The sequence below is a fragment of the Panthera tigris genome, chromosome D1 (genome assembly GCF_018350195.1).
Source record: "Panthera tigris isolate Pti1 chromosome D1, P.tigris_Pti1_mat1.1, whole genome shotgun sequence".
NCBI classification, from domain to species: Eukaryota; Metazoa; Chordata; class Mammalia; order Carnivora; family Felidae; genus Panthera; species Panthera tigris.
The window spans coordinates 75,822,286-75,840,820 of record NC_056669.1 but is presented as its reverse complement, the minus strand read 5'-3'; the positions used below and the strand labels follow the sequence as shown (position 1 = coordinate 75,840,820).

At 39.5% G+C, this 18,535-nt stretch overlaps 1 protein-coding gene across 3 annotated transcripts in view; it reads right to left on the bottom strand.

The window, feature by feature from the left end:
• Positions 1 to 18,535, bottom strand: part of NELL1 (neural EGFL like 1) — an 885,592-nt gene that overhangs the window by 636,690 nt on the left and 230,367 nt on the right. For all 3 annotated transcript variants that reach the window (XM_042959041.1, XM_042959043.1, XM_042959042.1), the window contains exon 12: positions 15,721 to 15,849. In XM_042959041.1, the coding sequence (XP_042814975.1) occupies positions 15,721 to 15,849 (129 nt within the window). The remainder of the gene's footprint in view (positions 1 to 15,720; positions 15,850 to 18,535) is intronic.

Below are 18,535 nucleotides of genomic sequence, written 5' to 3'. Positions count from 1 at the left end.
ATCTGCTAGAAACTCCACAGGGGAGAAATCAAACAAAAATGGCTGACCTCGTGGAGCCTATGCTCCATGCTAATAAAAGTGCCTTGTGTACTTTAAGTGTTCAACAAACAACATATGTTTCAAGAGAGGACAACAGGAAAAGACCCATAAACTTGGACTAAGATTTAATTTAGCTGGGTTCAATGCCTGGCTGTGGATCCTGGGTGTGCCATTTCACCTCTCTGGATGTCTATCTCCTTGTCTACAAAATATTCTAAGAATGAGAATCCTTATCTTATGGGAGCTCATAGGAGATTAAGGAAATAATGTATTTTTAAGCAGTTTATAAACGACAATGCACACACAAGGTTAATGGTCACACATTCAGCATCATCACACCCAAACTTTAACAAAGGAGGGAAAACATGAGACACTATTCTCAATCATTATTCACAAAAATTAAATTTATAATGCATAGGTCAGGCAAATTATGAAAGATCAACAGATTTTGTAGAGTTTGCATTAAAGTAAGTTCTACAACTCATTATACTCATGTTAGAAAATCCTTACATTTGTAAGGTAACTGTCCAGAGATTTCTAGGAATCCCCATATCTGTAAATAGTATTAGAGCCAATAATTATGTAGTAAACACACAGTAACACATTATGTAGTAAACCATTTTCTACAAGGTGTTCCACAAGACACTAGGTTTCTCATGTTAAGAAGATTCCATGTACAGATAAGTTAACAGATGCTAAGTTAAACATTGCTACCTAAGGCTTTTCAAAACCATTAGATGCAATTTAGGTATCCGGTAGACAACAGTTTCTAAAACATATGTTTGAATAAAAAATCATATTTCCATCCCTACTTAGGACAAGTGTAATGAACTTTAAGAATGCTACATTAAAAACTGAAGCATTTAAGTTATCCCCCTATATTTCACCAAAAGGGATACAATACTCAGGCACCAGGGATTAATAAATACACTAGGTGAGGATGTAGATACCAAATGGCCTGCTTCTGACTCAGTGGGTAGTTTACCGGGTCAGTTACTATGTTTTGTGAACACTGTCTGTATGAAAATGTATTACAAATTATGTTTGAAAATGAAAAACCCAACTAGAACACTATATCTGTATCTGGCTATATAGATAATAGAGATATATACACACAATAAGGAAAGTCTACTTTTGCATCTATACCAGAACTAATCACACACTAAGTGGTATCTTTCAGTTGTGTCTTCACGAAAGGCCAAGCTCTTATTTGAATGCGCACTTAGATGTGTCCAAGCTCTTATTTGACTGGGCACTTAGATGTGTCCAAGAACACTAAAAGAAATGGTTTTTTTTATCACCTATGAGAATAGCATTAATGAATAACAGTGAATAATTATTCACTACAAATGAATTGCAAATTCATTAAATTGGATTTGGAGAAAAATCCACTTTTTGGAAATAGATGGAGACACCAAGTATGTAGAAAGTCCTAAAGCCACTTTTCTTCTTTAAAATTTAAGAATTTCAAACTTCACATTAAACAGATTCTCTTTAACTATCTATACTCAGAGCAATAAGAGATACTAAAGCCTCAATGTGAAAGTGCCCAATGTCCTTTGGGTTCCCAGAAGAATAGCCCAAGAAGGAAGAGCTAACTAAAATTTCCCAGGGATCCTGAGAATTGCTCTTTATCACAGCTTCTCTGCAATTGAGAAAGGATGCTCGGTTTACGCTGCCTGCTGTAAATCCTGATGAGCTGATGCATCAGAAAGACAAATATATATTAATAGAACATAGTATTTGTGTGTAAGAAATTTGCCATAGACTGGAAATGGAGGAAATGGGACACCTAGTCAGATGTATCCTGGCCAAATAAAAATGTACAACAGGAATCAACTGTAGTTATTTTTTCTCTGCATGACTGCACAGGACTTTGAATTCCTTTTTGTGTCAGGAGGACTGGAGATTAAACCCAGGCTCTGTCATTTACTAGCTGTGTCATATTAGATTTCTTTATTGACCAAGTAGACACAGGATTAAATAAGTGTAAATACCTGCTCAGCACACTGCCTGGCCCTTTACAAGGTGCTAGAGCTAGAACAGTGAACAAAAGGAATAGCAATCCCAGCCCTCATTAAGCGTACTTGCTGGTGGTAGGAAGAAGAACGCTCATTTCCATTCTTTCCTCCCAATCCTAAATAAATACACTTATTACTCTGTTAAACACAAAACATAAGTTTGCACAATGCTACGAGCATTGACAGGTAAACTATAATCTATCTGATACATCCAATTTCTTTAACAAGGCTCAGAAAAGTTCCCATTAGTAGAGTTCTAAGGAGCCAGGTGTCAGTATCAAAAGACAAAATTCCGCAGCAAGAAAATAAACATCCAGAAATGAATAGGAAGAAGTCCACAAATCTCTATAGCAGCTCCTTAGAAGTTATTCGCTAAGACTGGGCTTTTGGCAAATCCTTTCAATGGTAAAAGAAGGAAGGGAAGGTTCTTATAAAAAGATGTGCAAGCCCCATTTGAAAGGCATTTTGAGGTGGCTTTTCCCCACTTGGAGAAAAAACAAGATCTCTCTGTGCAATTCTAAATGTCTTAGTGGAAAGAAGACATAGAGCACTGAAGTCTGTTCATGGAATCGTGCCTTCGTTTATCCACTGGTTGATTCAGAAAGTATTCTCTGTGCATCTACTTCCTATGTTCCAGGCCCCGGGCTGCATCTTGAGCATACAAAGATGAATCAGACACAGGCCTGACCTTTGAGTAGCTCTTAACCTAGAAAAATATGTTGAAAAAGTGACTAAAATCCTGTGTGATGAGCACTCTAATAAAGGTTTGAACAGAGTGGCATCAGAGCCGAGAGGAGGAAGCCACAAACCCAGCCATTAGAGTTAGATGTGGTATAAACACAATAACCAGAGAATTGATTCTAAATTCCCTTTTTATGTAATACCCAATCTGCCCCTCACATCCAATCAACCAACCAATCCTGTTGATTTCACCTCCTGCCTCTTCCCACCTCCATTTTCACCATGATCTCTTGCATAAGTTAGAGCAACAGACTGACGACTGGAACTCCTGCTTTACATGCCAGCCTCCACTGCAGCCGGAATGATTTTCCAGAAATATCTATTCCATCTTATCACATCTCTTCCAAACTCTTCAACTTCCCATTGCTGCTAGAGTAGCATCCAAACTTCATCACGTCTATAAGGCCTCCTAACTCTGCACTTACCACTCTCCATCTCCCACCCTGGGTTACAGAAAAACTAAACATTCCATTGCTTTCTGGCACCTCCAGGTCTACATAGATGCTGTTCTCAACTCTGGCAATGATCTCCTTCTCACCCTCCCCCGAGGTCCGCGAACTCCATCACACCCTATGTTCTCAACTCAAGTCTCCCATAGCATCCCAGGCTTCCCAATCACATAGTCATGATCCTTTGTAGTCATTGTTGTCCCGGTCTTTCAAGATCCCTTTGAGGGCCTCTTTTGCCCTAATTCTAGGAATTAGCCTTCTCCTTCCTCCCTACTCACTGACACACATCCTGAACCATTTAGGACTCAATTATGTGTGATAGAACATTTATTAAAACCTGGTTTACACTAAATCCTTAGACTTTTTACTCACTTGAGTTCTTGTATCAATTCTTAAAAGACCCTATTAAGTATTAGCACCTTGATTTTACAAAGGGGAAAAGCAGAGAGATTGATATTCACAAAATGGGAGAGCCAGAATTTCTAACCCAAGTGCACCAAAACTAAGCTGAATCTTTCCACTGTATCTCCACTATTTTTCCCTAATTATTTGGAGCATACAATTGTTTGCCCAGACAAGCTTCATCAAGAAGCAGAAGCCACAGCAGGCACTATGCCAGCCACCAAAGCAAGGACACAATAAAAGCTTCCTGAGTTGAATTCTTCTCAATCTTATCTAGGTATTAGGCATCTTAGAGATAACTCAAGGTTTTTTGTTGTTTTTTTTTTTAAACAACCAAATTTTTTTTTTAAATAACCATTTTTATCCCTAAAAAAATGAGCAGGGACTTCACTTTTTTCTCTTCCTTTTTTTTTTTGCTACATAAAAATGCTAAGTACTATACATAAAATACATGCATGTCTTTCAAGGAGACACTTAAAATCCTAAAATCTTCTAACAGTGAGCCAAAAGATGGTTCAGGGTGATTTCTTAAAGTGAAAATACATCATTGGAAAATAACATAAGGCCATCCTCATAGGCTTGGCCTCTGGGTACCACCCAGCCCCTCTGATAAATTCTCCAAAGAACAAAGCAAGAAAGATTCATCTGGGAAAATGCCAGGCACCAGAGCTCTCAGAAGGAAGTCATGGTCAAGAATCAAACATAACACATTGGGAAGATTTGGAGAAAGGCACCAAGCAAGGCCAAACAACCATATCTTAATTATTTCAATGATGAGTATTCTCCTCAGTAGCCACTGTGGCCAGGGCTGAGAACTCATGAAGATACCAATCATTCAAGCAGTGTTGCCTAATCTGGCTCCATGACTCCAGCATCTCCACAATGTGGCCTCTCTATATGGCTATGAATAGAACTTTCCTAACATACCAATCCAATAATGTCATCCAACCAGAGACCCTCCATTGGATATCCTGTAGCTTATACTAGTGATTTCTGGTTTTGATCATGCCTCCACATAGATAACAGTTTGGGAACATGTACCTCCTATATGAAAATATTTGTCTATTTTACACATGTATTATAGTAATATGTACATTATAAATCTTACACCAAAGTGAAAATTAAAAGACTAAGATGAAATTAAAGCCCCAGGGGCAACCTGGGTGGCTTAGTCAGTTAAGCATTTGACTCTTGATTTCAGCTCAGGTCATGATCTCAGTTGTGAGATCAAGACCCACATCAGGCTCTGTGCTGGGCATAGAGCCTTTTTGGGATTCTCTCTCCCCCTCCTCAGCTCACATGCACACACTCTCTTAAAAATAAACATAAAAAAATTTTTTAATTAAAGCTCCAATGTTTTTTCCATATCTCAATAGATCCAGTTTTCAACCTGTTGTGATGCCTGCATCCTATATGGATGCACACCAGCCTACAGGATAAAACTGAAACTCCTTAGCATGCCTACACTACTCTTTACCTTTTGACCATCAGCCAGATCTTTTTCTCATCTCCTACCAAGCTCTTTATGTTCTAACCATGCTAAACTTTGCACGTTGTACTTTTATATATGCTAATCTCTCTGCTGAGGATGGCCTTCCCTCATATTTCCTCCTAAAAAACTGGACTCAGCTCACATACCCCCTCCACTGGGCACCCTGTGCAGATTCTAGTTGGCAGAATGCATTACTCGTACTACTGTGCTCCTAACACCCAATTCAATTCCTAAGATAAAACAAATCCTACTGTATTTTCATTATCTGATAACAAGGCTCTCTTTGCCTTTAAACGATAACTTCCTTGAGGAAATGAACTATGATTTAATCATCCTTGAGTTCCCAGGGCCCAATATACAACCCAGTAACATAGGTGCTTAATATTTGCTGAAAGCATGAGACAAGACTCTAGGTCTGCCTCTTCCCTATGCCCTTGATAGGGCCACTCTGTACAACATTTAAGACTTCATACTGCGTAATTCTAGCAGATGCCATTCACCCAGAACACTGCATGTATCCTCACTTCCATGAAGTCCATAATGACTAGCAGAGGGTTAAACATAAAACAATAGCTCAATATACATGTTGGAGATGTATTAGTCAGGATTCTCCAAAGAAACAAAACCAACAGGAGATAGACAGACAGACAGACAGACAGATAATCAATACAGACTGACTGACAAATATACAATCAGGACATTTATTATAGGTGTTGTCTCATATCATTATGGAGACCCAAAATCTGCTACCTATGAGCTGGAAAACTAATAAAGTGGATAATATAACTCAGTCCAAATCCAAAGGCCTAAGGATCAGGAAGCTGCCTATGTGAGCCCAGAGTCTGAAAGCCTGAGAACCAGGAGGTCCAATGTCCCCTTGGAGAAAAAGATAGATGTCATACCTCAAGAAGAGCAAGAAGGAATTTAGCCTTCCTTTGCTTTATTGTTCCATTCATACCCTGAATGGATTGAATGATTCTGACCCACAATGGTGAGGGCGGATCCCTCTACTCAGTCTACTCAACCAAATGTTCATCTCTTCCAGTATGCAGGAAAAATGTTTTACCAGCTATCTGGGCATCCCTTAGCCCAGTCATGAGGATACAAAAAAATTAACCATCACAGTTTGATAGATATTCAGAGTGTGTGTGTATGTATCTCAACCCTAGATAGCTGAATACCAAGTACTAGCCCAATTACTGTCAATGCTGAAAATATTTATAGTAACGATTATATAATGTGTAATTATATAATTACCATAAATAATGTTACAGTACATAGCTATGCTGCCTTAGCCTTTACAAAATGCTTTCATATTCAGTCTCTTATTTAACATTCACAGCCAAATGGTAATATATAAGTCTTGTTTAAAGTCCTGTTTGCACTTTGAGAAAAATCAAGACAGAAGAACTGAGTGACTTTCCAAGGTCACCCAAGTGATTAAGTGGTAGAGCCAGGATCAGTCAAGATCTCCTTATCCTTAGAGTTCAATGTTCTTTCACTACATCACTGTCCTGAGAGTTGTCAAGAAAAAAAGGAGGGAGGGAAAATGCTAGAAAGGAGGACTATTTAAGGATAGCAGACTACCAAGGCAAACACCCAGGCAGGGACAATCTGTTTAGTGCCCACGCCTAAAAGTGCTCTCTTCCACATCCACATTGGTTTGATTTTTCATTTCCTTTTGCTATGCTGTTTTAAATTTAACTGTTTGGGGATTTTCTTAATTAATAAGCAACCTCTTTAAAGAATACATTTACCTCTGGGAACATTATGTGGACATCAATCTTTCATAGATGTGTGTAAGCCTGTTCCATGAATTGCTTTCCTTCTAGCATAAAAGTCAGAACGCTAGCATGTGAGAGGCTGTGAATTTTCTATGGAAGGATGGGTCACTTTGGCATATAGGGTATACTGGGGACAGAACAAATCCAGGTGATGTGATACAATGAAAGCCACAGGAAGGCCTGGTGATAATGCAAACAACAAAGTACAAGTGACAGTTTAGTTAAATCCTATCCAGTTCCCAAGTAAGCAAGTTTTAATACAATCCATTGAAGCCAGAAGTCCATTTGGTGGGACACAGGCAATAAAAAGTAAAAAACATAAAAATAATGGGGGGGAGATGTTTTCATCGAGAAACTGTGGCAAGACTGTAAAACCATTCACCAAAACAAATTCTTTATCCTCCTGGGCACAGAGCTAGACAACATTTACACGGCTCTCTTCCAGTTAGGTATAGCCAGTGGCTAAGCTCTGGCCAGTGGAATGTGGCCAGCAGACTCTATAAAAACCTCACACTCATCACCTGCTAATCCCTTTCCCCTTCCATGGCAACTGTGGAAGCCACATATTATACATGCTAGAGCGAAAGAGGACAACAGCCTGGGTCCCAGAATCCCAAGTATGAGGAAATCTACCTGCTAACCAGGAACATCCATCTGAAAGAAAATGAAAGTTTCTATTGGGTTAAGCCACAAGAAATTTTTCTGTAATTTTTAAAATGTATTTGTACTGAGGTATAATTGACATATAACACGGTATTAGTTTCAGGTGTACAAAATGATTTGATATTTGTGTATACTGCCTACTGATCACAAGATATATAGCTAACATCCATCATCATAGTCACAATTTTTTTCTGTGTGATGAGAACTTTTAAGATCTTCTCTCTTGGCAACTTTCAAATATGGGATACAGTATTAGTAACATAGGCACCACGTTGGACATTATATTCCATGACTTATTTCACCACTGGAAATTTGTACCTTTTGACCCCACTTCACCCCTTGGATCCTCCACCCATTCCCCATGCCCAGCAACCACCAATCTGTGTTTAGGAGCTCAGTTTATTTTGTTTTTTCTAGACTGCATCTATAAGTGAGATGATACACTGTGTGTCTCTGTATGACTTATTTCACTCAGTATAATGCCCTCAAGGTCCATCCACATTGTCACAAAGAGCAAGACATTTTTATGGTTGAATTCCATTGTATGTATGTACATTTTCCTTACCCATCCATCCCATCAGTGGATACTTTTATTTTCATACCTTGGCTATAGGAGACAATGCTGCAATGAACAATGGGGTGCATAAATTTTTCAAATTAGTATTTTCATTTTCTTCAAATACCCAGAAATGGAATTGCTGGATCATACTGTAGTTCTCTTTTTAATTTTTTGAGGAACCTCCATATTGTTTTCCAAAGTAGCTACACCAATTTGCATTACCACCAATAGGGCACAAAAGTTCCCTTTTCATCACATCCTCACCAACACTTGTTACTGCTTCTTTTTGATAACAGCCATTCTATCAAGTGTGAGGTGAGAGCTCATTGTGGTTTTGATTTGCATTTACATGTTGATTAGTGATGTTAGCATCTCTTCATATGCCTCTTGCCATGCGTATGCCTTCCTTGAAAAAACATCTATTCAGATCCTCTGCCCATTTTTTAATTGGACTGTTTGGTGATTTTTTTTGCCAAAAAAAGTGACCAAAATTATTGTGAAAACTGACTCTCCTGTCAGTCTTCTTTACACAGACTCAAATGAGCAGGCGGCATTTCAGCATTATATGCAACTGAATGTTAGCAAAATGAGCAGACTCTGCACTCTAAAAAGAAGCCCTTACCATACGAAGACAACAACTCTCATACAAGAAAGAAAGCAGTGTCACAGATACAGAAAGGCAAGCATCAGCTTGAGATTTCCATCCCTTCATAAATTTAAAACATTGTTCTGTGTCTTCAACGTGCTATGCACTTTTCCAGGTGCTAGAGACACAATGAATAAGATAAAATTGCTACCATCACGCAGGTTATATTCAAAGGAGAAAACATCACCCACCTTTAAGCAGGAAAACACCACAATTTTAGACAATAAGTGCAATGAAGGAAATAAAATGCTACAGAGAGTAGCTAAGAGTAGTAACAGAGCTAACTTGGTGAGAATGGTTAGGAGAGGCCTTTCTAACGTGGTGGCATTTGAGCTACAACTTAAATGATCACTAGAAAGCAAATTAGGGAAGATGTGGGTGAAGAGTATCCCAGGCTGAGGAAAGAATGATTTTATTGCACAAGCCTGCTCAAAGAACACAAAGAATTATGGTGTGATGAGAGAAGAGTGGGCATCAGAAAGAGTGGTAGGAGATGAAGACAGAAGTAGGTAGGTTCTGGTTCACATACAGCCTGACACAGGACCTAACTGGGATATTATTCTAAGGGGCAAGAGAACCATTAGACCATTGTCGACAATGAGAAGAATGTGATTTACATGTTATTTCCTTTTTTAATGTTTGTTTATTTTTGAGAGAGAGCAGAGACAGCATGAGTGAGGTATGGGCAGAGAGCGAAGGAGACACAGAATCTGAAGCAGGCTCCAGGCTCTGAGCTGACAGCACAGAGCCCGATGCAGGGCTCGAACCCATGAACTGCGAGATCATGACCTGAGCCCAAGGTAGACGCTAAGGGACAGAGCCACCCCAGCGCCCTTGACTTACATTTTAAAAAGCCCAATCTGATCAATGTTTGCAGAATGGATTCCAACAGACAAGACACCGTCACAATCACTAGCCAAGAGATAAAGGAGGCTTGGACTGGAGTCATAGCAACACATGGGTGAACTTGGGACTCATTTTGGAGGGAATACCAGTAAGACTTCCTGACATAGCAGATATTGGGTGCGAGGGGAAGAATGGGACTGAGAACTTCTACACTTTGTGAATGGATCAAGTCTGTGGATGGAAGTGCCATTAACGGAGATTGGGAGAACACAGTCCTCTGTTCTCAGCATCCTAAACTCAGCAGAGCTTTGTAGTATAACACTTCAGGGGTACAATGAGTTAGCTAGGCTACAATGAGCTAGCCTGGAAACCTCATCAACACTTACAACACTTTTACCATAAAGAAATAACTAAAAATTCCAAACAATATCCTACAAATGATCTTTTGAAACAAGGCTTGAGGAAACAAAATAGTGCCGCTTTAACATTAGTCCTGATGACTGTTCCACTTGGATTATCTGGGGCTCCTTCCTGAGCCCCAGAGCTTAACAATTAACCCAGTGGTTTAACCCAAATGCAGTAACCAAGATTTTGATTTGGGCTTTTTCTTTTCTTTAATAATTCCAAGAAGAGAGTTAGGGGGGAAAGAGGGTTGGTAAAAAGCAGCAAGAGCTCAAGAGGGTGGGAGAGAAGAAGCTGATGCCTTTCATCAATACCCTTGACAAAGCAGCAGAGACAAAATCAACACCAGGAATAAGGCTCATCTCTATCTGGTGCTGGGAAGGAGGTGACACATGGGTTATTATGAGCAAAGCAAAGGCCAGATAGAGATCACAGTCTTGGAAAGATAGGGCATGGGGTTGACAGATAACTAGGTACCGGAAGATCTATTAGTCATGTAGGCTAAATGGGGGTAAAAAGGATACTTCAGGGTATTCTTATTTCAAGCATTCTGAATCCCTGGAAATAAACAGGAGCTGGAGCTTAGAGTTAAGATTCTATTAACATGAATACTCAACAGAGCCTTATGATCCTTATGCTGTCCAAAGCAGGACTTCAGGAGACTGAAGTCCAGATTCAAGTATAAATTGGGCTACATGTATCATGAAGCTCATGCATTTTATAACAATCAAAACAACAAGAGTTACCTGATTAATCCTTGCATAATTAGAAGTATAATTAAGCAACTAGATGTTCTCCCATGCAGTCTCTTCATCAAGAGTTTACAGCATCTTGTTTCTATGGAATTGCATACATGCTAGCCTCTGCATCCAGTAAATATGTACCACCTTAGCTATTCTGAAATCATCTCATTTGACCACTGACCTTTCTGCCACTTTACCAGCCTCTTAACACTTTATCACCCCTAGTTACGCGAAAGAAGTTTTCAATCACCTTGCTTATCAGTTGCTGTGTTTCAGACATTTCAGTGCTTTTGTTACATGAAATTGTTAAATTCATACCCATATAGGTTATTTTGTTCCACGACATTTTCTTGAATACAATCCCACTCATGTTTAAAAAAAAAGGATTTTATCATTATAAATATGTTTCATACCCCTCCGCCAACAATACACTGTGGACAGAACTGATAAAATCTAATCCTTCCATCTAAGAACACTCTCCCACAAGATGTAACGACGGAAACCCACTTTCACAAAGTATTGGCCTCAGTGAGTACACACTCTTCAAATCCTAAGATCTTCCTAAGTGTTAATGATGTAAGTTAATGACGATGATAATGGTATCTGTTGTGATCCATTAAATGTTTAGTGGATACCAGACAATTTGCTAAGTTTCTGACATGCACTGTTTCATTATGGTAATTGGGAAATCCAATTTCCCATATTGGAATCGGCCATAACAAAGCACTAATTTACAACTTGTGGTCTGCAAAAAGTCTATTGTGTGGCAGCATAGCCAGAACAGACTATTAATGATCCACTCCATTGGCACTTTTTCCAGTAATCTTCAATGCTTGTTCCATTAAAAAAAAAATTGCTTTCAGTCATGGGCACTGAGCTAGAGGTACCTTTCTGAAACCACAAAACTTCTATCAAATAATTCAGGCAGGGTAAGGTAGACTTTGGCTAAGTTATGCAAAAGCAATTGCACCCTCAGATAATTACACCTTCCAACATTTCAGTGATTTACACAATTATTTCTCCTTCATGCCACATGTCCATCACCTGTCAGTTGTCCCCCTGCTCCTTGTCCTCTTCATTCTGGAACTGCAGCCCTGCCCTGGCATACTGCCAATTTTGTGTTACAGAGGGAAGAGAATGAGGTGGAACCCTACAATAGCTCTTAAAGCTTCTACCCTGAAATACAGGTCACACCCACTGATATTTCATTGGCTCAAGGAGGCAGCTAATATTTTAAACAAAAATACAACATTGAAATGGGATGGGGGGAGGGAAGGTAGGGAGTAGAAGCAAGTTGAGTATTATCTTTACTTCATTTCTCTGAGTATGAGTGTCTGGCACTTGTACAACATAGTTAAATATGGTCAATGCTGCCACTTTCTTCACAGATTTAAGTCTCAAAGAGTACAATATACATAAAAGAAGTCTGAAAAATTCAGAGTAGTCTGTAAGTAGAAGTTACTGTGACTTAATGCTAATTGTAGTACTTCCCATGCCTGGCAGACGGCATGATGTATATGACATCACATTATCCTTTTCTTTTTCTAAATAACTTTTACTCCAGCAAGAAAACGTTAATGAGACTATTTATACAGACTCCAAATTCAAGAAGATTATGAGTAGACCTCCAATTGCTATACTTTCCTCAGAAACTGCCTCTAATTTAAGCCAGTATATCAGAAACTATTTAAGACCAACTCAGTGAAAATGTCATCGCAGAGATCAAACACCTCAGCAGACCAGATACATAAAACACCAAAATCCAACTAAAACTATCTTCAAAATGGGGAATGTTGGTGCTGAGTTGGACGAGGCAAAATGAAACGATCTCCTGTGAATTGTATCAGAGCTGACAAAAGGTCTTATTATCCTCCATTGATTGGCTAAGAATTCCGATATCTTTATGGCAGTTTCTCTGGCAACCTCTATAGAGCAGGAGTCTTTAATACTGTATCTCTGCTACTACCCAAGGAAGTTAAGAAAATTGAAAGCCTTTTGTGCTTCTTTTTCCACTGAGAGCCTTGAATGGGCTTTTCAAGATAGCCTGGACAATGTGTGTAATATTTTGTTTTAATTTGCAAGGCAGTCTTGTTCGTTGTGGTTTGTACCACGGGTCATTTTCACTCCATTTACTCAGAGTAAAAAAATAACTTGCCTGAGGCAGTTCAAAAGTATCTACCTCTCTCTAGACTATGGCAAGACAACAAACTCAGCCTGAGAGTCCCTGGTACCCAGGTGGGCACTTGGTGACCTCTAATCTTGTCCATCAGACCATCGCAGACCACCTGAGGACAGAGCTGGGAAAATGACCATAAACTGCATTTAACCATAAAACAATGGGACAGGCATTGCTTTTTGCCCACCGAAAACCACTCTCCTCCTCTCCCTGCCACAGTCCTAAGTGGTTCAGGTAAAGGGCAAAGATCATTTGGTTTCAGGGAAGGAAAACCCCTACCCCAGCTCCCAAGAATTGAATACAACCCAAACCAGTAACAGCCCTCTCATTCTCCTTGCCCAAAAGTTGGTCTAGGGTCGAAGAAGATGTAACCCAGGTCTGAAAAATAGGAGAGTGGAAATCTGCATGTGGGCAGGGACAGGGGGTTACAGGGAATCTTCCAGGAAGGACTTTCCTTAAACACAAAAAACAGAACTTCACACAGAGAAGGTTTGTAACCCATTCATTCCCCTTCCTTCTTTGCTTGCTTGTGACACTGGTATTAGGACACTATGCCTAGGGCCATGGCAGTCATCAGCCACCAGAGGAAAATAAGCCCCTAGTCCAATGTGCTGAAGATGGCAGGATGGAATGAGAAATGGGCTTCTGCTCTAAATGTTGATATTCACTCTACTTTGTTCTCAGGGCCTCCCATCCAGATGAGTTCTATTCTTATCCCATACATGGACTCTAATGTTTGGTCATTTCTTCTTGGGGCTCTCATCCTCTCCATGTACAAGCCTGCTGGGACTTGTAGAAAGTCTCCACAGCAAGAGAGAAAGGACTGAAGCTTTAGCACATCACCATTACCAAAGGTAGCACCGCAGTGCACTGTGGCCCAAAGCCAGGTACATACACTAGGCTAAAGAGAAGTATGTCCAAGAAAACAGTGATGAGACCTAAAATCACTTACTGACAAATAAGGCCTCTCACACAAAGGGCAGATTTACTATCACAAATGGCTACTCATGGAGTTTATTCTATGCAATTAAAAATGGCATTGATGAGGAATGAATCAGAGTCCCAAACAGCTTGCACAGCAGTAATTTTCTGCCATATTCTGCTAGCTCTCAATAGCTAAGGGGAGCCAGGAGTGGTAGGTGTACTGGTTCTGCCAGTGGGAGGATCAAGATTCAAATGATTTTGAGTTTCCTCTGTCATTATTTTAATTATTCATAGTCTATCCCCACAGATAACAGAAGGGCACAGTAAAATTTTTAGAACATTACCTGCTTTGTAGGATTTTCCATGGAAACTGAGGGGGAGAATGTTCAAATTTTAAAGTTCTGAAATTAATTTTCTGACCAAAAAATAAAAAACAGCCTAAGATTAAAAAAAATAAATATTAATATGAAGTACTGACGTTATCAGTCCTCTTCCTCAAAACTGACAAATGAGTACCAGGATATTGAAGGATAGATGAAAAAGGATTCATAAAGCAAAGGGGAAACTTCATCCTCCCAAATGGCATGTTTCTCTAATCAAGTTCAAATCAATAAAAGTAAGCAAAGGTGGAAAGAAAGATATAAAGGAGAAAGGGAAAAGACCTGTTGGTTATACTGTACCATTAATGAGAACCAAAGCAGTAATGGACAAAGTCTTTTAGAAGAGATCAAAACCAAAGGCCACCCACCAGGTACTGAGCACCAGCAAGCATTACACACATCTTCTTAACAACTGAAGAGGTTTAATCAAAGCCAAGAAATTAAGCAGGGATCAATGATACAAACGGAATGAATGGAAAAAACCATTTTCATCATGAATCATCTTTACCTTGAGAATACGTGAGCCAGTGGAGAACCAAACCAATTAGAAGAGCATGACCAAGGATTTACAGCATTCATTCCATTCAAGACCTCTACCTTCCCAATTAAGAGAGCACAAGGTTCAATACATTGTTAGTGAATCGGTCAGGAATGATTGGGTCCAACCAAGACAGAGAAACAGCTTCGCCCCACTTTGCCCATTAGAACTTCTCAAACTGATGAGACTGAGCCAGCTAGAACCTGAGAAATGGATGGGCTGGGATACTAGGGGATTACAAAGGAGCAGGAGTATGCATTGCTCACCACCATCAAGGTGGAATGCTAAGCCTGTTAAGAGGCATTCACATAGAGTTGTTCTGCTCTCTAGAGTGGAAATGGGGATCACTGATGCCTGAAGCCACTAACCCCTGTAATGGCATCCATCCAAGTGCCAAAGTTATGAGTCCATCTGTCACTGTGACTTTTAGTATAGTTTATGAATTAGCAACCCATGAATCAGTCATTTAGAAACCCAATTGAAAAAAAAACTTCTGACCTTGGCAGGTGAAGAAAAAGGCAGTCAGGTATAAGCTAGTATCAAAGCATTCAAAAAGAGGACCCACCCTATAACCTTCAGTTGAACTTGGAAATACTAATTCACTCAAATAAGGCAAAAGAACATCATGTGTTTATGGTTTTGCCAGTGATTATTACATATAGTGAAAGCAGAACATGGGATTTGACATGGCCCTGCCACTTTTGTTGCTTTGCTGTGTTTCAGAACTCCCTCCAAAGGTCTGGCTTTCCACATGCTACTGAGAAGCCTGGATAAACGAGGAGAACAGAGCACCCAAGTAGCCGATATAATTTCTGGTAGGATCCCAGAAGACCAGAGCCAAGTGACAGCTTTCAATTTCAACCATGTCTACCAGGAGTGCATTTCTCACAAATGACTTTATTATAGCTGACTTACCTTCGCAGTAGGCAGAGTCTCCCTGGACAGAAATGTAGCCATTCTTGCACTCACAAGTAGCTTTTGTATTCCAGTTTTTACACTCTGAGTTTTCACCACATGTAGGTCCTTCTGCACAAAAGTTATGACCTAAAGAAGCAAATAAAATTTTACATTACAACACAAGACTTTCAAGTAATAAACCACGAATTATCTTTACTATTTTGTCACCATGCATGAAAACATACACTGGCAATATGCAAGGGTAGGCTAGGAAGGGGGTGGGAGAGTAGGAATGGGAAACTGGACTACCACATGCTTGAGATGTTTCTCTTTAATGCTTTTCAAAGTATGTTTGATCCAGGCTGACCCTGAATCCCCTTCCCACCACTTTCTTACGTAACCAATCTTTTTATAATCACCTTATTGTAAAACTTATGACTCACAGGAAATATGTAAAATGAATCTACATGAATATATAAAATGAACACGACCAGATTATCAGTACCCCTTGATTACATCTCCCCGAGTCCCCTCCCAGCCATCAAAGAGGACTATCCTGAATTTTGTGTTTATCACTCCCTTGCATGTTTTTATCATTTGCCATATATAGGTGCTTATTTCTAAATAGATCATTCAGTTTATGCCCATTTTGAACTCCACATGAAAGAAATTATATTTTACATATTCTCTATGGTGTATTTTCTATTCATCCCTGCTATTGCCTGTAGCTACAGTTTATTCATCAATGCTGTATAATACTCTGTGGCGTCAATATTCCACCATCTATCCATTACACTACAGATGAGCACTGGGCATATTTGCAGGTTTTGAATCACAAACAACACGGCAAGAAACATCCCCGAGCAGGTTTCCAGGGGCATCCTTTTTAAACCGTGTGTTCCGTATTTATTTTCCCAACATTCCTTCTTGAATCGCAGACATGGCTTCCAGGATAATTCTTTTTCTCTCTCAAGTGCCCTTTACAAATTCCTTTAGTGAAGATAATTTGAAAGTGACTGTGCTCAATCTTAATTTGCTTAAATGTCCTTTTGTATTCTTTAATTTTACTCCAGGGTAAGTTCATTTTTTATTTCTTCTTCCTATGATTCCTTGGGATTTCTGAATCTAAAGATCAAATCTTTCATCAATTTGGAACATTCACAGGGAGTGTCTCTTCAGAACCTCTCTTCACCATTTTCTCTCTCTTTTCAGAACTCCAATCAGATAAATGTTATTCCTTCCCAAGCTCTTCTCCATGCTACTCAGCCTTCCTTTCCTATTTCTACTCCCTTTTTCTCTCTGTACTGAATTCTGTGTAACTTCCAGACATATCTTTATTCTCTTTTGGCCTGGGTCATGGTCAGTTTCACTCATCAACAGCATTTTTATTTCACAGATTTTCTAGAATTCTTATTTTGTCTCCTTGGTCAAATCCCACAGTCCCTTTTTTATCTTTTAATTTCCTTTTTTATTTTTTTGAAGAGCTTTTATTTTTTAACATTTATTTCAAAGAGAGAGACAGAATCCAAGTGGGGGAGGGGAAGAGAGAGAGGGAGACAGAATCTGAAGCAGGTTCCAAGGCTCTGAGCTGTCAGCACAGAGCCCAATGCAGGGTTTGAACTCATGGACCAGGATATCATGACCTGAACTGAAGGTGTACGCTTAACTGACTGAGCCACCCAGGTGCTGCTTAATTTCCTTTTTTAAAAAAGCACGAGACACGTTTGTCTTACATCAATAATTCCAGGATCTTCAGTTTTTGTACATCTGATTTTGTGGTTTGTGGTTTCGCTAAGTATTGTGCATGACTTGTTTTCAGTGATTCTTGTTTTCAGTGATTCCTCAGTTTGTGAGCACATATTTTTTTATAATTTAATCTGTGGGAATTGAGATTTGGGGTTTAAAATGGCATTTCTTCATGTTTCAGAATCTGTGTCTCCCTCTCTCTCTGACCCTCCCCCGTTCATGCTCTGTCTCTCTCTGTCTCAAAAACAAATAAACGTTAAAAAAAAAAAAATTTTTTTAAATAAATAAATAAAATGGCATTTCTTCAGTGAAGGTTTGTGTTTGATTCCTTCAGGTTCCCAAAGGAACCATCAACCCAACAACACTTTGTATTTTGCTTTGGGACATGATGATTGAGCCACACAGGTAGAATAAATTCAGGCCCTAAGCTTTCAGGAATGCTATCTTTTCTCCTCCATACCCCCTTATCTAGAGTCAAGACTGATAGATCAGTCTCCTTTTGCAAAGGAGGTTTCTCCTAGCCACCCAACGAGGATTCTCCCCTCAAGGTTCTTGATTTATGCATCTCACACAAGCCCCAGACTTTGTCTCCCATCTGTTGGCAGTGTCTATTAGAGGCAGATTCTACCACCAGGGATTAGACATCGTCCTCGTCGCAAATCCCAACTCCAGTGTTCTTGCTTATCTCGATGGAATCACTTTTTTCAGTATTTCTGGTCTCTGATTTTTCCCCTTATTGCCAACTCCACCAAATTTGGGGATATTTATGGTGCAGCGTTTTTAGGTGAACTAGGAGGAATATGTTATTCCTACCACAAAAGTTCAAATACAATAAGGTTATGAATGTGCTTTATCAACTTGAACTCAGTACATTTCAGTGAACTATATTGCTAGATCACATATTGTGGTCTCATAGACAAGAATGGTTCTTGGAGGCAGGAGATTTCAATTCTAACACAGGTTCTGCAGCCACAAGCACAATAAATCACTTCACCTACCTAGACAGGTACACTGGGAAGGGACAACATCAGTGATTTTGAAACTATTGCTCAGAGCCTGGGGCACAAATGAGTGGTCAGGTAGGGCT